Source organism: Corella eumyota, chromosome 3 (assembly GCF_963082875.1).
Source record: "Corella eumyota chromosome 3, kaCorEumy4.1, whole genome shotgun sequence".
NCBI classification, from domain to species: domain Eukaryota; kingdom Metazoa; phylum Chordata; class Ascidiacea; order Phlebobranchia; family Corellidae; genus Corella; species Corella eumyota.
In genome coordinates, this window is record NC_137492.1 from 4,371,197 (window position 1) to 4,395,566 (window position 24,370).

Genomic DNA, 24,370 nt, shown 5'->3' on the forward strand with positions numbered 1-24,370 from the left:
TATTTTGTTGAAATTTCTATTAAGATATTTTAATATTTTATTTAGTATTTTTAACCCGGTATATTATTTGTATTTAAATGTGTAATTTTTGCCAAATAATACATTATCGTGCATTTCGAAATGTTAATGTCAAATTGTTTGGTTTTGACTCTATGGGATATTGGATAAAATTAAATTATCTTATGTGTTATAAGTATAAACCATTCACGGTTATACTAGCGTTTTTAAGTGAGAGGTTTACGTTATTAACCTTTCAAGATAAAAAATTAAAATCGTGAGGGTTAATTAAAATTAATTTTTTTTAAATTTTAATCAATTTAATAACACACTTAACCATCAAGTCTACTTATTTAAAGTACTAGATAATACCGATTTTTTTTAATGTTAAAGGAAGCAAGCTTATCTAATATATACAAAAAATAGTTTAAAACTAAAAATATGTTTTTATATAAAGTTTAATTGAGGATAAAGTTAAAGATGTAATAAAAATTAGTGGAGCGTAATAATTGTCATCACCAATAACAAACATACGCTTAAATATTTGCACTTTTACCAAAACTTTTATTTGGCAAATAGCCTACGTGCTAGATTCTAGCTTTAAGGTCATAAAGTTTAAAAGTCTCATTGTAATACGATAACCATTAAAATTGTATTGAAAATTGATTTATTAGGTTCAGTTATTAATCTGATAGAAAAAGGTTTTATTTTTCAGCATTTTACTTTTAACAGTTCAAGACATTTTTTGTGGTAGTTAGCCTGTCAAGGATCGAATGGACCTAATGGATTGCATGCATTATGCTTATTCTGAATGGGTGAGGGTCGGGGTTAGGGTTTAATTTATGCAATATTTTTTCCATTCTATTCATTCGGTCCATTCGATAACCATTTGATATACATTTGATCCATTCGATCCATTCGATCCATTTGATCCATTCGATCCTGTATAGTTTATAGGTACCCTCGTTAAAGTCGTATTCAAATAAGTTCAAAGTTATTTAATTGTTCACTATTTAACAACTTAAACTTATTTTTATTTTAGATTGTTTTATAACATTAACTATGTGTTTATTATATACTAAGTTAAGTTAATCGAATAAAAATGAAGTTAGACGAAGACTTTAAATCGATGTTTGTGATTTTGGATGAGAAATCAAAAGGATTTTTAACTTTGAATGAAATATCAAATTTCTATCAAACTTTGTTTAATAAATTTGTGGAAGATGAATTGGTATAACTTTTATTATTATTATAATATGTATTTTATTGTTAAACTTGAGTAATACTGATAGTGATTGTTAGCCTATTGTTAGATTATTTTACTTATTGAATAAGCATTGTTTATTCCAAAAACAATGGGCTTTGTCTTTTAACAAAAAAAGCTTTTGTTTAACTAATAATTGTATTATCACTGTAAATATTGCTTTTTTATTCAAAAATAAAATAAGAAATTTACTTTTTAAATACATATTTTTATGCTCTAACAATTAATTTTTCTTACCATATACTTAGAATGAAAATTTATTTTTCTTAGAATGAAAATATTAAAAATTAATTTTTCAAAAGGTCAAATCAGTGCTACAGAGAATATGTTCGTCTGAGGTTTGCGATTCAAATCATTTCCAAGAAGTTTTAACAAACATTGAAGAAGTGAGAACCAGACAGGAAAGTGCTTATTGGGATTTCTTAGCTTGTGATACAACTGGTACTTCTACTGTGTCACCAAGTAAAGCATTGTTTCTAGCAAGGTAACTCTGCTGAAAAAGCACAAATTATATACTAACAATCTAACATTAACATTTGAAGGCTATAAAATATTTAAATATTTACAAAACTGCCTCAGGCAACTTAAAATTGGGTCTGGGTAACAACTGTTATCCTATGTTTGGGCAAAAAGTAGCTTTTTTGTTAAGGATTTTAACAAAATACTTGCTAACTTATAACTATAAAAATATTTCTGTGGCATAGTCTATGATAGGTTATTTGTTAAACTATGTTGGGCTATCTGTGTGTATTTAAAAATTGATTTTTCTTTGTTTTAGAAATGTGATGGGTAAAGATTTTTCAATGAAATCTTGGGAAGATTTTATAGATTCTCGAAATAAAAATTCTCTGGAAAGTTTGTCATGGGATGAATTTAAAAACTACATGAATGTTGGCGCATATAAGGGTAAAAATTAAAAAAAATTAAAGATAAAAGCCTTTTAATAATGCTTAGGACAATAAATATAAGGGGTATTCTAAATCATTTCAAAGAATTAGGTTGTAAAATTTTTTTAATAGCAGGGTCTATAAATATTTACTAAAATTTTTTTTTAGTTTTTGACAATGTTATTTTCAAGTTATTTAATTTTTTTTAATTATTTACTTTTCTAGATACATCTAAAAAGGGTTTTGTAAATGAAAGTGAATTTAATCAACAATATTCTAGTTTGGCAAATCTGGAAAGCAATCAAGCTATCGATAATTATCAGTTTTATCAAAGTTCTATGGAGGTAAAATCTAGTGTTGCAAAAGTTAGGCTTATACAGCTATTTAAACTTAAAATAAAAATAATAATTATAATTTTATATCTTTTATTTTACTAAAACAATACCTTTAAAAAAGGTATATATTTTGTGTTAACAAAAATTTTATTTTTAAAGATTTGAAATTATTTTTTGTATTAACTGCATGATTATAACCTTTTTTTTAATTCAAGAATTTAATTTATTAGAGTGATGTAGCGTATACATCACAAATAATTAAAGAAAGGCAACAGTATCAAGAAGATGTAAAATACGAAGCAAACAGAATTGTCAATAGGTTTGAATTTTTTTGTTCAAATTTTAAAACTCAAATCTGTAAATTTACAAAATTAAATAACAAAATCACATTTTTTAAAGTTTTTTTGGTAATTCGAAACTTTAAATTTGGGATTGTAAAAATACCTAAATAAAATTGTTGTTGTTAAAAGAATTATTCATTTTTTTTAAAAAAAGTTATAGTTTCGTTTTTAAAATTTTCTTTAGTCTAAATTCTATTTTTAAATTTTTATTAAAAAAAATTTTTTTTAGGTGGAATGTTGGTGGAATAGAAGCAGTGATTCATGACGATGGTGAGGAATGGCAACAAGCGGATGTGCAGACAGATGGGGTCTCGGTCACCCAACTTTTGTCCGCACTAGAGGAAAAATATGGAATTTTAAGAGATAAATTGATGTGGGAAATGGTTAAGGTACAAAAAGGTAAAAAAATAATTTTTTTTTTCGTAAGCAACTTATTCTAAATTTTTTAGATATTTTTGCTTTTTAACTTTAATTTTTTAACATTATCACTTTTCTAAATAGTGTTGTTAATAATTTGAAACATTTTTTTAAGGGAATGAAAACAACCAGAAAAAATTCACCAACGATGAATTACTTGACACTTTTCATGATCTGCAAAGTCATGAAAGAGACTTTCGAAAAAATGAAACTCTCGTACAAAAAGTTGCCATGTTGTATGGCTATGATTTACCATACAAGTAATAAAGAAAATAGATAATAATAATAACCGGCAATGTGGTGTAGTTGTCAGAACACCTGGCTTGACTACATGAGGTTCTGGGTCGATCTCCACTGCTCTCATGTAGTGCCACTATAAACATACTTGAAATTATTTTTATTTTTAAACTTTATTTATTTTTTTTTTTTTATTTTTACAATTTAAATTTTAGCCAAAATTTGCATGTTTTAATGGGAGAGACAGAAAATATTTACAATTTGGAATGGATAAATGCACAGAAGAGATACGACCAATATATTAATGAAGGAAAAAGTGTGAAGGATATTAACTCAATATTCGAGAAAGAAAATCTAAATCAAATTAAAAGTAAAAGTATTAGTAATTTGGCAAAATTCATTCATTTTAAAATGGTTTTCGTTAAAACTAATGATTTTTTAATAATTTTTAGATTCTTACACAACTAGTGGTGCTATGCTTATTGAATTATGGCAACGAGAAAAGGCTGAAAAGCAACATTTGATTGAAAAACTAAGATCCAACAGAAACCAATCTGAAAATCTGGCAATTTTTGCAGCTCTTTTTAGACAATGTGAGAGAGCCAAAGAAGGGATCGAATTAGAAGAAGGCACTGGATTGTCATTCTCTTTTGAGGCTAGTGCTTCAGGAGTATCTGTAGCTGAAAGAAAACTAACTTTCGATCCAACAAGGTAAAAATAAAAAAATAAATATTATTTGTAGACAAAGGTATTTTTCCGTGCAATACAATCAAAATTTATATTTTTTTAATTGGTTTTACTAAAATATATTTTTTTAAAATAACAAAAAATAAGAATAAAATAAACTAACTTATTTCAAAATATAAAAAATGCCTAATGTAATTATTTGGTTTTCCAAAAGCCTAATAACTTTTTAATTCTCCCTATTTCGTAAACATATTCTATTTTAGGCACAATTATGTTTTCAATGTATTATAGTCATTAATATTTAATGTATGGTATTATGTATCAATTGTTGTTAAACTATCCTTAAATTTATTTAGTGCCTCAAATATTAAAATATTTTAATTTTTATGAAGCTTAGTAAAGAAGTTTTTTAATTTTTTTTGTAATTAAAAAAATGTTTGTAAAAAAAATCAAAAAGTGTCTTTCTTGATAAGAAAAACATTAAAATATTATAATATATTTTTTGTTTGTTACAGAGAATATTATTTATAACACAAAGTCATTTAAATTTAAATGTGTTTTTGGTTTTCTTGTTGTTGTAGATTTTCTCCTGAAAATACTCGCCAAGAAAGACTCGCTGCCGAGAGACTCAGAATTATGAAACGACTCAAAAAGTTTGAGTCCAAAGATAAGTTTGACGGCGTTTCACAAGACAAAAATCTTGGATTAGTTGGTTCTTGGATGGAAGTGGTCAAGTTGTTGGAGAAAAAACATGATGCAGAAAGGGAGGTAAATTTCTATGACAATTTTTATTGTTTTATTTTGTATTTATTTGTCTTTGATGTGGAAAGACGAATAAAAATAGCTTTTATACTTTTGCCCATTCTTGAGTTGTCTTTGGCAGTTTGAATAACATTGATTATAATTACCTAAAAACATAGGAGCACTGGTGATCAAACCTAGAGGTTCATGTAGTGAAGACCTAAATTGGTTATTGGTTTGCATCTTTAAATGAAAAGTTTTAGCTTCTATATTTTTAATTTTAGGGAATGATCTACTTTCTTCAAAGTTTAAACGAAAAAACTAAAGAAATTCAAACTCTAAATGCGAACGAAAAACAAAACAAAAAGAAAGAACTGTCAAAGTTTTATGATGAAGCAAAAAATCAAACAACCAAAGATGAAAATCTTAAAGTAATGTTTAATATTGTTTAATATCTATATTCAATTTTAAGTAAGCTTACATACGAAAACTGTATTAAATTTATTTTTTATTAACTTTAGTTTATGTTAGCTTAATAACAATTTATTAATTAGCAACTTTTGATATATTTTTTCGAAATTTAAAGCATCATAATTTATTTTTTAATTTTTTTAGATGCAGCGCAAAAACAATCTTCAAAATATCTTACATGATGCAGTTGCACTTTACAAGGACAAATTAAAGTATTTATTTTATTTTTATAGCATATTGTAAAAATTTAACAAACTTAATATAAATGTTAAATAAATATTATTTAAAAGTTTAGTATAGTATTTTATTTTTGATTTATCGTAGAATTGAGAAAGAAAATGTCAAAGATTCGGAATTATCTTCAATAATATTAGGACAACTACAAACATTACAAGATGTTCAATTTCAAAATATTGTGGAACAGTTAAGAAACATGGTCAGAATTATTATTATTTTAAGGGGGTTAAACTATAATATAAATTAAAATAACAAAAAAAAATAAAATTTCATAAGTACCAAAAAAAATTTTAATAAAATTTTAAAATTTTAGAAGTTTAGTATCGTGTTTAAAATAAATTATTTACTATTTTTTTATAATTTTTTTTAATAAAAAAATTTAAAATAACACGGGCTCGTCCGGGAGTTGAACCCGGGACCTCTCGCACCCTAAGCGAGAATCATGCCACTAGACCAACGAGCCGACGAAAGAAACGCTGCGAAATATCGACCTAGATCGTCCAGTAAACTCGCGCGCTTTAAGTTTATTTTACCGGAGTTATTTTTTCGAACCTTTTAGTTCACAAATAGTGTAATAAATTAGATAAAAATAATAAAATCGATGAATTTTACACTATATTCGATAGTAGATGTTAATATTTCGGCATATATTTAAGTTAAAAGGTGAATACATATAAAAATAAACTAGAATATGCTATTTTATTACATAAAATTGTGTTAAAACGATAATCTATACCGACAAAAACCTGTTATTTTTTAATTAATCGCGATTCTTCGAAAAATCGGAATTCTATTTGTTTAGCAATTCCCAATAACAAAAGCCATTGTCACTAACAAACATAAAGACAATGACGTCAAACTATATTTGTCTTGTGAAAATGTCGTCTGTTTTATGTAGGTAGTGATTACAGATCAATTTATTGCGTAGTTACGTGGGTAAATATTAGAATGTTGTTAGGATTAACGTATTACTTGGTGACCTAGGTTTTATTTACTTTTATTTTAAAAGACGTTTAAAAAAAATTAATTTAATTTTTTCCTTTTGCATTTAAAGATTGTGTCTTTTTTACAAATATTTATATTTAAAAGCATTTAGTGCATTAAAACGACTTGTAAGAATTACATATTAACTTTATTTAATTTTTTCTTTATTTTTGTGATTAATTTTCTATAGTAGTTAAATATTTTTTTTAATAAAACTCTTTAGCAAATTTGCTCCATGTCACGCTTAATAACATAATTTAAATCATAGTTATCTTTGTTGAAAGGGTTACACAAAATTGTGCTTCGCTCATACTAGCGCTTAAGCAGCCGAATGCGACGCGGCTCGTTGGTCTAGGGGTATGATTCTCGCTTCGGGTGCGAGAGGTCCCGGGTTCAATTCCCGGACGAGCCCGTAATTTTTTTAGACAATTAAATGAAGAATTGTCATTTTTTAATACAATCTGTGGGAATAAAAACGTTTTTTTAAATAACTTTTATTAATGTTTTACAATTTTATCCTGAATTTATTAATTTTTTTTTATTTTATTACTTTTTTTTATTAAATTTAAATAAATTAAAATTTTATTTTATTTTTAGAGTATTGGGGAAATTTACCAACTTCGCAAACGTGAATATCGTTTAATACGAGACCAACTATTCGAGAATATCGCCGAATTGGTTCTTGGCTCCGAAACCTTAAGCCCAGAAGAACAACTTCTTCTGAACGCGATTTTGGCCAAGTATGACGTCATAAGGGATAGGCTCTATGCTTTGAGTTTGGATCAGGAGAAATTTGACTCCGAAAAGGATCGAAACAGCGCCCTACAGCGACTTAAGGAAGAGGGAAAGAAGAATACAAATAAAAGCGCACAGGAACAGTTCTGGAAAAGATTTAAGGTAGCGTTTAATTTAAAATAACTTTGTTTTATCTTATTTTTATCCTCAATGTAGGAATAACTATTCTACAGAATAAATATAGAAAAACATTTGTTACCCAGACCCAGTTCCGAGTTTTTTTGGCAATTTTAAATATCTGTAATCATATTAACTGATAATTAACCTGCTAATTGGTTTCAAACACAAATTTTTATGGATTTTTTAACGATATGTTTTTTTTTTTTTAGATCGCGTTTTCTGCCAAAGAACTGTTCGGACCGGTTTACTCCCGTTTTTGCATCAGCGCTCTTTCGCTCGGGGAAGCCCCCAAGTCGATCGTAATCGACGAAACCACCTACCCAGCCGAAGATTTCAACGACTTCGATATTCTATCGGCGTTGCAGAGAAGATACGAAAACGAGTCGGAGTCGATTTTGAAAAAGGTAATTTTTTTTACCATCTTACTTAAGCGTTATCGCGCTACTATTAAAATTTATTTTTTTAAGATAAATTTAAATGTATATCATAATTTAGTTAAAAATGTTATATTAAATCAGGTTTAACATAGAGAAATTAGCTACACTATTATCAAAAAAATTAAAAATTAATTAAAAAATTTAACAAAAATTCATGCTTCATAATTTTCAAATCTCATATTTAATTTTTAAATACAGATAAGGGAAAGTACCAATGACGCCACGAAGTCGATTGATGACGAGATAGTACGTCAGCAATGGCACACATCACTGATTTTGGGCGACAAAGATTTTACTTCATCTTGTTTAAATCTTGGTTTGTTCGAACGAAAATGGATTGGAAGCAGCACTGTCAGGTAAAATTAAAATTTTTAGAAGGATCATCTGTACTTTACGGTTCTTATCAAACTTTACAACCCTTTTACAGTCCTTTGAATTAGATATATTTGTATACCTTAAGCTAAATGCATATACTCTCATACTAAATTTACTGTACCTATATGTTTATTAATAATAATTAATTATTTTTTCAAAACCCAGATGAGTATTAAATGATTTGTTTATATTACTTTCTGCCCTTAAATATTTTTTAAAGGACTGTTATTTTTAGTTTTTTTTATTACTTTTTTGTATAGAAAAGTTGAATGATAAATAACAATTTACTGTATTAGTTTGTGTTTAGATACAGTTGTATTAAAGTAAACTTTGTTTAGGTTAACGCAGGATACAAACAGATATATTCGATCGGCCCAAGAACGATTTGGAAATCTTCAACCTTTTAATGACGTCACCAACTTGGGTAAATTTTTCAGATATTTTTTAAACTTTTTTTGATTTTAAACACCACCAACATTTTTCAGAAATTAAAAATCACGAAATAGCAAGACCGATGACGTCACTTTTGTCGCGTGAAAACGAGGAATGGTCGCGCATGCGCACTATGATGAGTGACGTCACGGCCGAGGAGCTGCGCGAAGCTGCGTCACTGATGACGTGTGATGACAGGGCAAAACGACTGGCCGAGATTAACACCAAGAGAAAAACGTTGAACCTTAAAACAGAAGGTATTCGAATATTTTCTTTAGTTTTTATAAAATACCGAAAAATATTTCTATTTTTGTTTTACAGACGGTAAAGACGACTTGGTTAGCTTACTTGAAGAAGCGTGCGCCTTAAAACACGTGTCCCGCCGTGATCTCTTGCACTATCTAGCGCCTGAGGAAAATACGAACGATAACGACGTTATGATTAGTTTGTTGGCCGATTTGCAAGAAGAACAAATGCTTAGTGGAATTACTTGGCTCACGGGGCTTTTACAGGTTGAAACCATCCTTAAAACTAATTTTTAGCGTAAAAAATAATGTAGTCTTTTTTTTGCCTGAAAAATAGTATCATTTTTAGCATAATAAATAATGTAAATCCTTTTTTAACAATTTGGTTTTTATTTTCACAAAGACTGGTGTCAACCAAGACACTGAGGTCAATATACAACTCTACATGGATGCTTGTGAGAATATGTTTAAAGTTTTGTGCAAATATGAAGGAACTGCAGATGACGAACAATTACTAAAGGTTAGATTATTTTTAAATTTTTATTGTCAGATTTTTTAGGTATAAAAATTTTTTTAGTAATTTTTTAATATTTATGTTTTTAAATAAATTTGGATTTTAGATTATTTCAGTTTAATAAAAAAAAAAATGAAGTGTTTTTTTTTTCTTTAAGGCATTAGATGATAAATATGATGCCCTGAAAGACAAGTTATTAGCTGATGCATTGATGAAACAACTGGGTGAAGATGAGTGGAAAAAGTTGAGTGAAAGAGAAAGGCAAAGAAGAATAATGCTGATGAAACTAGAAGAAAGAAGGCTAAGGAAAGAAGGTAAATTTATTTTGCACTGTAACAACCTTATAATTTATAAGTGTTGTTAGATGCTTTTTGAAATGCTATCCTGAAACAGTATTTTTTCCAACTTTTAATATATATTGTAACGTAAATTGCCTGATATTTTTAGTATAATAAACCGTAGTAATATTAACAGTATTTTATTACGTAAGAATACGTACAAACGTCCACAAGCTCGCTACACGAATACCACGTATAATACATTACAACACGGTTGAACTAATAAATCACGTGATACGGCCCACGTGATAGAGACAATGGTGTAAACCAAAGTATATATATAAAAATGACGTAACAATCCGGTTGAATCAGTTGTACTACTTGTGTTTATATATATACTTTGGTGTAAACATGTGACTCGAGGTGTAAACACGTGACTAGGAACAGATATCACTTAGCGTAAACAAGAAAATGGCGGATTTGTTACACTCTTCCCTCCCGCTAGTAAGAAAAACATTTAATAAAGGAAAAGAACGAATACGCAAATATATTAACAGAGTTTATGTTAACGTGCTCTGCTAACTACCTTCGGTTTGTTTTGCCACTTTGATTTTTTAATTCGAAACGTCAATTCATCAAGCTTTTACGTAATAACAAAAATTAAGTAAGAGTCCCTTTGTAAATTTTGAACCCCATTTTTATCACGAAGCACAACGGTCTCTTCAAGGATATAGAGCTAAAGGTGTAAACACGTGATTTGAGGTGTAAGCACGTGACTAGAAACGGATAACACTTGGCTTAAACAAGAAAATGACGGATTCATTACAATATACAGAAGCTTAGTAAACGACATATAGATTTTAAATATGTGTGTTTAATTCTTAAGCTCAAATAAATGAAATACAGCTTGTAGTGCCTGAACATAAGGCAAGCTATCGACTAGTTTAAATAAGTACAGAAAAGTTTTTATAACAAAAAATATGCAAACAATTTACATAGCAATACAAACTCTTATCAGGACTAAAAAAATTAAACCTAAATTAATTTATTAAATATATTACATAGGCGACTTAGATGCATTATCCAGGCTACTGGGAGATGCATTTAATAATGATGCAAGGTTGAAAGGATTGCTGGGTTTAAGCAGAGAGGAATATGAGAGAAAACTTAAAGAAAGACTGGAAGCTAGAAACAGAGGTTTGTGTAAAAACAACAAAATATTATTTTTAACGACAAAATTATATAAATATTTACTAAATAAAAAAAAAAATTTCAATGTTAAACTTTTAGGAGAAAAAATAGACGAAGATGACATTATAGAAGATCTTAAAGATGGAAAGGATTCTAATCCTCTGTTGGATCTAACATCTAGATTTGAGGAAGAGCGAGATGCTTTAATGAAGATGTTAGATGGACAAGATCAGTCGTAAGTTTATTCATTCTCGTAAAAACTAAATTTAAAATTTAAATTTTTATTTACTAACATATGTAAACTTTTAGTTTCATGACTGAAAAAGAGCGCCAAGCAGCGTTGCTAAGGTTACGACAGTCTCGTTTAAGGGCACAAGAAGAAGATCGATTTGATGCAGCTGCCATTGTTAGTGGTTTGGCTGAAAGAGAATTGTTGGAAGAAAAAAGGTAATTTAAATTTAAAAATGTGTTTATTTTAGTTTAAAAAAAGGCCGAATGTAATGCCGAATGTGTAGCTGGTAGGATAGGCTATCTAGTTAAATTTAAAGGGGTCTTACTTTATAAATAAAAATTAATTATTTTTAATGCTATTTTTCAAGGTCAAAAAGTGACAGAGCCCGACAAAGAGAGCTTGCTCGGCAGCGGTTGTTCGAACTGAAGAAAAGAAGATCCAGAAGACTTTTTACGATCACGGAGGAAGATGAAGAAATTGTTAAAGATGGAGATTTGGCTGATTTACAGGTTGAAAAAATATTAAAAGAAATAAAATAAAGTTTTTATAATAAAAAATTAAATTTTTTACATTTTAAAGTTTTTGTTTAATTAAGTAAACAAAAAATACCTAAAGCATGGTATTAGTTAATTAATAAAGTTAAAAAATACTAAATTAGTTGCTTTTTTAGGATGCTGTTATGAAAAAACTTCATCTTCTATATAACTTTGAGCGTTGTTGGTTGGTTCAAACACTCAATAAAATACAAGATCCCATTCCATTGCTCGGGACACTTTCTGTTCAACAAATTAATGATAAATTGATGCATTTTAAAACACTAGTGCCGCAAAATTCAGGTAAAAATGCTTAGAATTGGGTATACCCAAAAATACTTGAAATATATTAACAAATTTTTGATTTTTTTTTATAAAAACTTTAAAACTTATATTTTAATAAGGGTGTCAGTATTATTGTTTTCAAGCTTTAGTTGGTGTTTTAAAGATAGATTAAAAAGTGGTTTTAATTTTGACAAAAAAATTTAGCATTTTCGTTGGAACAACATTCTGGAACTCTTTCGGAAGCTGCTCTGTATCGAGTAATCAACATTGCTGGCCATTTGAAGGAGGTAGAGACAATCACAAAAGACGAGCTGGACGTTTCACTTCTCGCTGAACTACAAAGTGTTCAAGATAAAAATGAAGTGACAACATCGCAGAAAGTTATGGACATGGTAATTGACTTTTTAACAATATATATATATTAAGGCTGGGGATTACATTGTGTTTTAACTAACCAATATTGAGCTGCCAAATTTGTTTCTATGATATTTTTTTGAACTTGCTATGCATATCTTTATTGTTATCTATTTATTCCAAAAATGGACAAATAAAATGTAGTAGGCAGGTTATACTGAATGTGTGTTAATTGTTTTTATTTATTAATCCAGTAACCCATTTTACCTTTTATAGCCATTTTTAGGTTATTTTTTTACTTTAAAAATATTACTAGTTGGTAAATTGTTTCATTTTTGTGCAAATATTTTTATTTTTTTGTTTTTGCAGAGTAAAGCTGATTTAATAATTGAACAAGAAAGAATATTAAATGAAGTAAAATCTGGATTGTCTTTAAACGTTCCACAAACTCTCCTAAACACTTCTACTGAATATGTTGAAGAAAATGCTGAAGTAATGGACGCTTTACAAGGAAAATATGATGCTATTATTGATGCTTTGGCAGCCAAAGTTATGCCCAAAAAGGTAAAAAATGTTGGGTGTTTTTCTTAAATATTTGCATCTAATTAAAACCTTTTAACAGTCTTAATATTAAGGGTACTAAAGAGTTTAAATTATGCTTTTTTATAAATTCTAAACTTGTATTTATTATAAAATGCAGTAAATGCTATCTTAGTATAATTTAAGCATAGATAAGGCTTACAAATTAAGATTAAAAATAATAAACTACAAATCTTGTTACTTAAAAAAATAATACAACTACTTTTGTTTCAGGTTGGTGAAACAAACTGGAAATCAATGTCAACTTTAGAACAAAACCAAAAAGTTGTTGATTTATCCTCAAAAGTTAAAGAATTAATGAATTCTGGTCACTTTGACGAGGCTTTAGCTTTACTCACCGAAGGTTTAACTGAGGCAGAAAGGAATGAGATTATTGCTATGTTGCTAGGTGATGAAGATGAGAGAAGAAAGAATGCAAAAGAGGAGAGAGAAAGAAGGAGAAACGAGAGAATCAGAAATGGTAAATAGTCTAAGACATATATTTTTTAAATTTAATTGCAAAGTTATACAAACTAAAAAAATTATTTATTTAATTATTTTATTTAAAAACTTTTTTCACTTTGGCTAAAAAAATAATATTACTTTTTAATATTTGATTGTTTTAGCTTACTATAAATTTTTTTTTTGTTGAAATTTTTTGTTTTTTTTTCCCATATTTTTTAGGAATGAGTGAAGAAGAGGCGGACAAACTCCTCCAGGAGGAAGAAAGGGAGTGGGAAGAAGATTTAAAAAAGAAAAGAAAAAATGTTCTTGAAGGATTGAAAATGGACTGGGATAAAGAAAGGGATGAATTGTTAAAAAATTTGCAGAATACAAATGACAGGTTGGTTGGGAAACAATTTTTTCAGGGATTTTTTTAAATTTATAAAAAAATTTCTAAATAATTTTTTTTTCAAATTATAAAAGTCTTGAAAATGAGAGAAAAAGGCAAGCCTATCTTAATAAACTTCGACTACAGCAAAGACAATTAAGAAGAGAAAAAGATGTGAATGCAATAAGAATTTTAATGGCAATGTCGCAAAACCTAGATGATGCGTAAGTTTTTTCTTGAATTTTTTTTAAACTTTTTGCTAATATTTTTTTGTTTTGTTTATGTAATAAGTTGTTAAAATTTATTGCTTGCATTTTTAAGTATCCAAATTAAATTATTTTTTTCATATTTTAAAAATAATTTCTTTACAGAAATGAGAAAGAAAAACAGCGACAATTAAACTTGGCTAAAGAAAGATTGGAAGCCTTTAAGCAAAGAAGAGCTGCAGGAATTAAGGTTTGTAAAAATAAAGTACTAAAAAATAATTTATTTACACAATTTTTGCATATAATTAAGTAATATTCAACTACAACATCTGGGTATTTAAAAATAGTTAACATTATATTACACTACATAAGACCCTGGGCTTGATCCCCATTGCATTCTTGCTGTAGCGCCATTGAGTAAAGTGCTATAAACAGCATAAGTTTTTGCTAAGCCAACACTTAATCAGTAGGTTTATTATCAGATAAATGTAATCTGAACTATCCCAAACTGCCAAAGGCAACTCGAGACTGGGTCAGGGTAACTGATGTTACTCCATGTTTAGGTCTAAAGTTGACCTACGTATATTGACCTTTGTTTATAGCTGAAATTATCAATCATTGCATAGTATATAAGGCATACTTGCTTGTTGTGATTTGGTGCCTTCTGAAGAAATAATTTTTCTATTTTGAAGCCATATAATGTATGAAAAAATGCTTCATGTTACACATATTATATAATACCACCCTTTTTCCATTATTACAATTGCACACTTTCACATATTTGTTTTCAGGATGAAAAAGACCTGGAATTAAATCTTGATAGTGATGATGTTAAAGTTTTAGCTGATCTTGTGTTAAGGGAAATGGAAAGTAAACATAATGCTGAGAGAACAGTTTTAATGGAGGTAGGATTTCTTAAAATTTGATTAATATATTTTTTTGAACTTTATTATTTTAAGAATACAACTCTTGATTTATTTATAAAATCTGATTAATAGTTAATGAAAAAATCTACTTTAAACACTGAGCTCCGGGCAAAAGTTTCTGCACTGCCATCCAGTGAACAACAGACAAGGGTTAGAAGTTTAAGGTATTCTGTTTACTTTTAATAAATGGTTATTTAGTAATTGATAATTTTATGGCATGTTTTTTTTAGGCTTAAGCTGTAACCAAGTTGAATTTTTTTTCCTATTTAGTTTTTCTTAATGTGGAAAAGTAAATTTTACGACTTAAGCATATAAAAAACATCTGTAACCCTGAACTCGTCTTAAGTTGCCTTTGGCAGTTTGGAATATTATAAATTATAATTGCCCGATAATTAAGCTGCTGATTTAGTATTGGCTCAGCAGGAGTTTGTACCATTTAAAGCCCCTTACTAAAGTACACTACAGCATAAGAGCAGTAGGTTTCAAACTTGGGACTTTTTGTAGTGAAACAAAGTGTTCTGACTACTACACCATGGTGCCAGCTTTAATAAGGTCTAAATTCAAATTTCAATATAAAAAATAATTTAATTTGTATAATTTAGAGAGACAAGAAAGCATTGGAGAAATGAACCACCTCATATTTTATTGGAAACTCGACAAGAACAGACTGAAATTTTAGAAGTAAAAAATGATTTCGAAAAATTAAAATTTAAAACAACATCTAATTTGTTATAAATTATTAGCATTACTTTTTTATATTATTAGCTTTTTTATACTATTACTATTTTTATTATTTTTTAATTTAAAAACAGTTTAACATTAAGTGCGTAAAAACATGTTTTCAAAAATGTAGATACTTAAATGAATTTTTAACAGGAGGCTGTAGTTTTGCAGTTGACATCATTGTGTACAGCTTTGAATTGTTCCGAACAAGAAGCACAAGTTAACATACTTGCTTCATTGCAAACTGAACAAGGCAAAGAAACTGTACACTTACTTGAAGGTTTACTGGATAAGGTAGCAAACCATCTATCTTTTTGTAAATATTTCTACAAAAAATATGGTAATGTTATTTTTTTAAAGGCTGTTTTAATTTAAAAACTATAAATCGATTTAGAATGTTGTTGTGCTGAGAAAAATGGCAGAGGTTGAAAGACAGGCTAAAGTTGATGGTTGGCATGACAATATTGCAGGTGCACTGCTAGGCCACGCAACAGGTAACTAATAATTAAATCGACTTATTTAAAAAAACATTTATAACAATAAAATGCTGGGCTTTGGTTTAATTAGAAGTAAAAAAATGAGAAATTTTTTCAGGTGAAAAAGGAAGCAGCCAGGAGGAAAATGAAATCTTGGAGGCTCTAGAAGGGAAATATGATGCTCTTAAAGATAAAATTTTGGCTGAGGTAAAAAATAATTTTTTTTTGTTAAATTTAAAATTTTTTAAATCTGTATGACTATGTTTTAATTTTACTCTAAACTATATCAAAAATTATAACCATAATTTTTTGTCTTGAAATTATATTTAAGGCGCTGATGAAGAAACTAGGAGCCAAAGAATGGGCAAACTTATCAGAACAAGAAAGACAAAAAAAGATTCTTCAAATTAAACAACAGGAAATGAGATTAAGAAAGCAAGGAAAACACGAAGACGTAGAAAAGATATTCAACGCTTTGCAATTGTCTGAAAAAGGTTAATAACTTTGTCTTTATATCTAAGTGTATAGCATATTTGAAGGTTTTATTATAGTTAGCTTTCTTAAAAATAATTTTTTTGATAATTACCAAAATTGAAATAAAAATCTTTTTTTTTAAGAAATTGCGAGGTTATTTGGGGAGCAAAAAATGTCAAGTGAAGAGGCAGTGAGGAATAGAATTGCGAGATTAAAAGAGCTCAAGGCAGAGAGAGAGAAAAAGGGGCTGGATGCTGACTCGAGTACCTTGGAAAAACTAATCGAAGAAGAAGAGAATGTGGAGAAAAAAAAGAGAAAGGTAAACAATGTCTCTTTTTTCTGTTTCTCTAGTAAGTTATTTCAGTTATATATCTTAAATTGCCCAAGACAGCATGGCATTTAAATTACAATTAAACTCTTTTTTTACCAGAATATTCTTTTAACTCTCGAACACAATCTTGAGCAAGAGCGAGAAGCTTTGTTAGCTGACCTTCATCGTCAAGGTCAAATCGTCAACGAGGAACGCCGACGACAGCTAGTTCTTGCAAAGTTGAGGAGACAGAAACGAAGGATAGAAGCCGAAGAGAAGTACAGTGCAGTTGAACAATTGTTTCAGACTGTGAAGAAAGATGAAGCTGCATTGTCAGCCACGTAAGTTTTTAAAAAATTAAAATTATTCAGAAATCTGTGTTTTAAAAATGTTTTCTTTTAAATGCATGTTAAAAATGGTTGGATACTTAAAAAAAGACAGTTTTTTTGTATCTCCCGTTATGTAGTTTAAACCCTTAAACATAACAGAAATTAATTAAAACTAAAAATATTTCTCCTAAAAATTGTTTAAAATTGTGTAAGATATTAAACGGAAGACATTTGCAATGTTACTACAATATTACTCATATTATTCAATTATAAAAAGTGTACAAATTAAGCAACAAACAAGAAATATTTTTCAGGTTTGAAGCAGAAAGGACCAGGCAATTATCGCTAGCAAAAGAAAGGTTATCAATTCAAATGACTCAAAAGCAGAAAAAATTGGCCATTAAGAATCTTACAGACCCTGATACTATATTGAAAAAACTTAACCAAGTAGAAGATGAAGATTTCAAAGGTAAAAGATGGTTTTTTTTATTTTGATTTATCCAATGTAGAATGACTAGTGTTGATTAAATCTAGGACTTCAAGTGTTTTAATTACTTTAATTAGTGTTTTAATTAATAATTTTTATCTCAATTTTTTTATTAAAAACAAATTTCTAGATGGTTCACCTACTGAAAAGTTGTTACATTATATGGAGATGAAGCAAACAGATGAGCAGGATACTTTGATTAATTTATTGCTGGCATCGGATGACAAAACAACTAATAAAGAGATAGCAGAAATGGATGACCAGGTAATAAAAACAAACTTTTAGTGCTATTAAAGTATGTAGTATATATGTTTTAACAAAAAGCATTTACTAAACTTTTTTTTTTCCTTTTTTTGATTTAAAAATTAAAAACATAAAAAAATGTTTAGTATAAGCTCTATAAATTTGTTGATTTTGTTAAAATTATAAACTTATAAATATTTTACTAGTAGTCATTTTAGCAAAAAACATATATTAATTCACCAAATAAGAAAATGTTATAATATCCCAAACTCCTAAAAGCAACATGAGACTGGGTTGGGGTGATGGTGTTATTCTGTGTTTAGTTCGTAAAGTTAACCTTCCCACGTCGAGGATAAAGATATATAAGGAAAAAAATTTAAAAAAAAACAATTTTTTCTTTTCCAGGAATTGGACATCGCTTTAAAACAATTCATTAAGATCAGATTATCATGGCGGGAAGAAAGGTTGATCAGAGTTCTAAGTGAAGACGGTGACGTAAAAATTACAGAGGGACAAAAAATTCGACTTGCACATAGAACTGCAGAGCAGAATAAAAACCTGATTCGAGCTTTGGGTTACAAGTTTGAAAGTAAATTTAAAATTATTAAAAAAAATTTCTTTTTTGTATAAATTTACCCCATTAGCAAAATAATATTTTATATGAATTTAAATAAAAGGTAATTTTGTCATCTTCATATTAAACTCATTGCTTAGAAATTTTATAAACTGGTAAATAGCCTACCCTTTGTTTGGCATTTTAATTCTTAATATACGGTCGCAACTCATCTTTGCCTGCAATTATTTACCTACAGACCTTGAATGGCAGTTTTATTAACTTTAAAGGTCTTGGACAAAAGTTGGACATGTGTGTATAAATCGTCCAATACGGTTCATTATATTTATTTCTTTCCACAAATGCAATTTTGATTCTTTTAGTTGAAAGAAGGCAGTCCAACACTAAATCTTCGGAATCAAGTTTCTTCAAAAATCAAAGTGGAATAAGTTGGTTAGCTGAGTTACAACACACACAAGAACATGAAATGGAAACCACGACCGATTTAATTGCTGATAAGGTTGATTTTCAAAAAAGTTGTAATATAAAATGTTATTGCAATTATCATAACACCAAAAAAAAATAATGTTTATTCTGTAAAGTTTATTTTTTTTTGTGATTAAAAAAAACTGTTTTTTAGTTTATTTTTCATGGTATAAGTGTTTTAAAGTATTTTATGTTAAAAGTAGAGTAAAAAACTTAAATCTTATTTCAATTTTTACTTAATGTAATGTTTCTTTCATAGGAGGATGAAATGTTGGATATATTAGCTCAGGACCAATCAAGAGCTCGTAGAGAATGTTGGAACGATAATATCGGAAAAGTTGTTTTTGGTTTATCACTACCAGGACAAGGTATTTTACAATTTTAATAAATATATTTTAAATTTAATTATTTTTTTTGATTGTTTTATTAATTTTTTAGCATTTTATTTTTGGGGAATTTTTTACAGAATCTTTGAGGCCGCCTAGTACGGCAGGCAGCATGGATTCGGAGGATAAAAGCTTGGAGGAGGATGCCAAAGAAAAGATGAAGGAAATCCAAGATCTTGATCAACAGTTAGAGGAGGAAAGAAAGAATCTAGAAAAAAAGAGTAGGGTGTTACTATTTAAAGTTTTGCTTAATCTTGTAAAAAAATGGTACTTTGCATAAAGATTGTAAAAAAATAGTAATTTGCAAAAAGATTGTCAGTTTTTTAAACTGTTTGTTAATTTGTGATTAAGTTTTTAGTTATTTATAAAAAAAGCTAAAAAAATTCACTAAAAGTGTTATACCAAATAAGGATATGTACATAAGGAAAACTACATGTCAAAGAAAATATAAATGTATGTTGTAAAATATTTTTTATTCTGTGATTAAAAGATAAAAATTTAATTTTTTGTTTTAACATGACAGAAGTTGCTGGTGAAGTTATGGATATTGATCGGGCTATGAGTGATTTACACAAGCATTTTGATGCAAAGAAAATCGTAAGTTACTTGTACATAACTAAAAAACAAATTCAAAAAAATAATATCTATTTACCAATTGTGTTAATTTGACATAATATAGTAAACACACTAAAAAAGATAAATTGTTTAAATTATGACAGCCCTTGATATTTTTTTACATTTATTGCAATAATTTTATAATAATTATTTTCAAACCCTGAATTTTACTTTAAACAATTTCCATATTTCTGTTACAGGCTTTAAATGCGGATTTGGAACGACAGCGTGCCCAAATTCGAGAGAAATTACGGCAGAAAAGAATGAGTAAAGAAGAGACTGAGTATGAGGCACATGCTGCTGCTGCAATGGTATTCCTGGCAGAACAAAGACTTAAAGCACGAAATGAAAAGAATAAGGAAAAGGCAAAAGATCAAGGCAGTTTGGTGAGTATTAACATACTATATAAAATACAAAAACAACATTTGGTATGCTGTAAATGTTAGCTTATCTTGCTTGCTAATGCTATACTTAATGCTTTACATTTTTTTTAAATATATTATTTAATTTCTTGTACAATTTAAATTAAGGTAAGGCAAAAGCTACTAGCAATTAAAGAAAAAAAGAGACTTCAGGCTGAAAAGGAAGAGTTGGAGAAAAAGAAAGAGGTAAAATTTAAAATTTTGGTTTTAAATGCGAATTATATTTGACACCCAATGTAAACTTCAGTCTAGAAAATAAATAATCAGTCTAGAAAATAAATAATTAGTTAGATGCCTTAAAGACCCTGTAGCCTTCTCTTTAACCTTTAATGGTTATAGGAATTAGTAAATGTAAGAAGCACTTTTTAAACCAAATAATACATGATGTTGATACCAAAAATTATGCTAATAAAAATAATAAAAAACTGTTCCAGGAAAATCAGGAGAAAAAAGATGTTGAGAACAAAGTAGAAGAAAAGAAGGTTTCAGAAACTGCTTCTTCAAGGCCCAAAATGCAAAGAGAGAAGACGATCATCTCAAGACATATTCCGGATGAAGAAAAAACGAAGATTTTGGAAAGTTTAATTGAAAGCACCAAGGATTTTCAAAACAAATTCGAACAACAGAAACATGCTCAAAAAGAGAAGGTTTAACCCCTTTTTAGTTGTCCAAAAGCTTTGTTTTAATTAAATAACATTGTTTACTAATAAAACTGAATTTAGTTTTTTTTTTTCTTTAATAAAACCTAATATTGAAAAGGTTAAAAAATTGCTCAATGAACGAAAAAGCAGAGAAAATACGAAAGCGACTGAAATAATGCAAAAATTTCAAGACGATGAAAATAAGGTAACTTGTTGTGTTATAATGGTAAATACCAACTTTGTATGTTATGTAAAACAACAATTTAAAAGCGATTATATTAAATTATATAACGGAAAAATCTACACTAAAGTACAAAAGACACATTTTTTGTGCTAAATATGTAAATGGGTTGTTATTTTGTAATTGAAAGATTCCGTTAAATTTTTTTTAATTAATAAATTTTAGAAATGTATAAGTAAACAAAAATAATTAGGATATTCGTTGTAAAAGTTTAAAATAGTATTTATATCAAATTTTTTACTGTCTTAAGGTTCGAGATCTACAAAATTTGAATTTGGAGCGACAAAAGACCATGATCGGTGATAGAATAAGTCGATTAAAAACCGAAAAAACTTTGACAATGAGACAAAAAGGATTGTAATAACTTATTTTTTGATTTTATTAAAATATATGTTTTTTTTCTTATTTTGTTTAAGTTTATACTTTTCTTACATAAATTTTTTTTGAGAGTTACATTTTTGTTATTGATAATACTTTTTTTGACAAAAAATAATAATTCAAAAAATAGCAAAGTTTTTTTTTTTATTTTTAGAAAAAGTGGAGATTTTAACAAATTAGCGGACAAAGAAGAAACAAATCTTAATGAGGATGAAAAAATGAAATTAATTGCTGAAAAATTGCAAAGGAAATTTGAAGAGGAATACCGAAAAGAGGTATTTAGTTAAAAAAATTAAAACAATAAAAATCATATTGCAAAATTTTAAACTTAAAATTAGTAAAATTAATTTAGCTTTTTTAATTTAAATTGTAATGCAACTATAGTTATGAGTTTAAAATATTTCCAAAAATGTATAAATTTTTTAATTTAACCTAAATTTAATTGCTTATGCCATCGTAAAAAGAACCATTGTAAAAATTATGCATTGTTAATTAACTAGTTTATTTTTTTCTAATTATAAGAAATTTAATTATTTCATCATTATATATTTTTAAATAGTTTTAATTATTTTATTTCTGCATAATTAAAAAGGGGACAGATAGAAAACTATCAAATATAACAGAAATAAGTGAAGATGAAACTGCAGCACAATTTGTATGATTTTAGCTGGTTTGATTGCAATTTTTTAGTACTTTTTGCAAGAAAAATTTAATATATTTGTACTACCAATTTTTAAGTACTTTTTATAGGATTTTTTTATACAATACTTTGGTAAATGCTTTTGCTTGATTAAATGTTGGTTTGCTGTTTGTACTAGTACTAGCACAATAGAAGTAGTTTTGTATACAAAATATATATTAGAAAATAATTTTTATAAATTTGGTTCCAAATAATTTTAAACTAAATAATGTTTCAGTAATATAAACAAAAATTTAGATTTTATTTTATTATAACAGATAAGAATTTAAATTTAAAATTCAACAAACATTTTAGGAAATGGAGTCTAAAGAAAAGAAAAATGATCAAGATATTACTGAAAGTGTTATAGTTATTCCAGAAACTGAAATACCTTCAACCTCAAAGAAATTGGATGTAGAGGTGTGTCAAGTTATTTTTATGTTTTTTAATTTTTTGTGTGTTTTGTATTTTTTAGTATTGACTAAATCTAATTTAAAATGTAAACAACAAACTAGCATTATTTGCGTTATGTAAAACGACTTTTCATTAGTCATATTAGCTTCAGAACTTTCTGTGATTGATTTTTAGGATAAGAAAAACCTACTGAAGGAAAAAAGGTTGAAAAAGAAACAACAAAAAATACAGGAAGCTTCAATGCAGGACGAAAAAGTAGAATAAGAGCAGTTTTGGTGCAATTTAAATATCAGTAATTTTAATATAGAAATTTTTGTTTTTTTATATGTAAATTAAAGTCAAAAATTAGATTTTATTATACATTAAAACTAGTATATTGTACAAATGAAAAAATAATTCTTTGTAAAAAAATACATATGTTTTCTTTTGTTTAATGGATTTCAACTTAAAGTAGCAGTAAAAAATATTTATCATAGAAGTTTTTAAAATCTGAATTTGTTAATTTTTTTGTATATCTTTATTAATCTTAGTCCACACTGTAAAATATTATTTTGCACATTAATTTAAAAAAAGAATTTTTTTTTTGAATTACAAAAAAATTAAACAAAAAAAAAACTTGGCACTTTAAAAAAAAATACTTTAAATTTATTGTAAGTCAGCTAGGCATCTTAAAAATCATATTTTTAACGAATTTCGGCAATATATTTTTTTTACAAGGGTAGATATATAGCCTTTGCTGTTTTTGCTAAATTTGGCCAAAAATCAAAAAAAGTTTGTTTATTTTTATGCAAAAAAGGCACTTGCAGTCTGATATAAGTCATCTAAACGTTTTTAAGATGGCCTAAACTATTTAAAAAAACGTTTTTATTGAAAAACAAAACATGAAAAATAACGATTCTTGTGCATCATCTTGCGGTAAAAACGGATTACAAAAAAACAAAACAAAAAAAAATTTGGCACTTTTTTTAAGTATTTTCGCATTTAAAGAATTATGTTTTTTCAAAATTGTGTTCAAATTTTTTTTTAATACTTGTTTTTTATTTTGTCAACAAGCAATTCTATGATATCTCGACATGAAATAACAATCTTATTCAAATAGAATTGAAATAAATATACAAAATATTAGAATATGCATTCAACACTAAAAAAGAACTAGATTTATTTGATAAATAAAATATGGTTCGAAATCATTTAATCATTTTTAAAATTAATTTTTATTTATAAATAAAATTATGCATAAATGTAGGGTACGAAATGAGCTGCGGGTATGCTAGTTGTAGGAATTTGGTTATGACAAAGGTTAACAGTTTGAATCACACGTAAATTTATGATTTACTTTATATAAATACCTAGATCTGTTCATAATTAATTATAGGTTTATTAATTGAGTTATAAATATTGATTTTGGGGTCACCACAGATTCTATCATAGTCTTTATTGCTAAATCATATGATGAATCTGACATTATAAGTTTTAATAGTAAAGTATTAAGGTTTATTGATTAAGCTCGAAACTGTATTATAAGCTAATGACTGACATCTTAGATTTTAACATTATATTAACTAAGGCTATAATAAATCG

The 24,370-nt window shown here is 27.4% G+C and overlaps 1 protein-coding gene and 2 non-coding genes across 4 annotated transcripts; 2 read left to right on the forward strand and 1 right to left on the reverse strand.

Moving 5' to 3' along the window:
• The first annotated feature begins 1,051 nt into the window (after positions 1-1,051).
• Positions 1,052-23,903, forward strand: LOC145745088 (uncharacterized). Of its 2 annotated transcripts, XM_082563077.1 has the most exons (57): positions 1,052-1,228; positions 1,564-1,745; positions 2,040-2,167; positions 2,374-2,492; positions 2,714-2,802; positions 3,054-3,223; positions 3,357-3,501; positions 3,694-3,848; positions 3,931-4,189; positions 4,747-4,933; positions 5,191-5,337; positions 5,522-5,589; positions 5,702-5,813; positions 7,196-7,495; positions 7,723-7,917; positions 8,149-8,306; positions 8,664-8,749; positions 8,811-9,014; positions 9,079-9,269; positions 9,406-9,522; positions 9,674-9,830; positions 10,860-10,991; positions 11,085-11,220; positions 11,295-11,432; positions 11,585-11,726; positions 11,888-12,053; positions 12,240-12,427; positions 12,759-12,953; positions 13,203-13,449; positions 13,653-13,812; positions 13,896-14,024; positions 14,172-14,256; positions 14,798-14,911; positions 15,005-15,096; positions 15,535-15,613; positions 15,809-15,949; positions 16,050-16,149; positions 16,250-16,338; positions 16,463-16,625; positions 16,749-16,924; positions 17,036-17,256; positions 17,559-17,713; positions 17,862-17,995; positions 18,380-18,563; positions 18,911-19,047; positions 19,273-19,381; positions 19,480-19,620; positions 19,923-19,996; positions 20,215-20,400; positions 20,545-20,622; positions 20,871-21,083; positions 21,196-21,282; positions 21,569-21,675; positions 21,851-21,971; positions 22,289-22,351; positions 22,691-22,795; positions 22,964-23,903. In XM_082563077.1, the coding sequence occupies exons 1-57, from the start codon at positions 1,100-1,102 to the stop codon at positions 23,051-23,053; spliced, it is 8,175 nt and encodes a 2,724-aa protein (XP_082419203.1). In that variant the 5' UTR covers positions 1,052-1,099; the 3' UTR covers positions 23,054-23,903. The 2 variants fall into 2 exon arrangements, with proteins under 2 accessions (XP_082419203.1, XP_082419204.1); XM_082563078.1 differs by lacking the exon at positions 22,289-22,351.
• Positions 6,006-6,077, reverse strand: Trnap-agg (transfer RNA proline (anticodon AGG)). Its single transcript has one exon. It is a non-coding gene; the product is annotated as a tRNA-Pro (tRNA).
• Positions 6,939-7,010, forward strand: Trnap-cgg (transfer RNA proline (anticodon CGG)). Its single transcript has one exon. It is a non-coding gene; the product is annotated as a tRNA-Pro (tRNA).
• Positions 23,904-24,370: the final 467 nt, after the last annotated feature.

What these genes read in the sequence shown, in the direction of transcription:
- LOC145745088 (XM_082563077.1), top strand. Translation starts at nt 1,100, where the DNA reads ATGAAGTTAGACGAAGACTTTAAATCGATGTTTGTGATTTTGGATGAG. An exon ending in GGCTATGATTTACCATACAA is followed by an intron (nt 3,502 to 3,693) that starts GTAATAAAGAAA and finishes TTTAAATTTTAG; the next exon opens with CCAAAATTTGCATGTTTTAA. An exon ending in CGGAGTCGATTTTGAAAAAG is followed by an intron (nt 7,918 to 8,148) that starts GTAATTTTTTTT and finishes TTTTAAATACAG; the next exon opens with ATAAGGGAAAGTACCAATGA.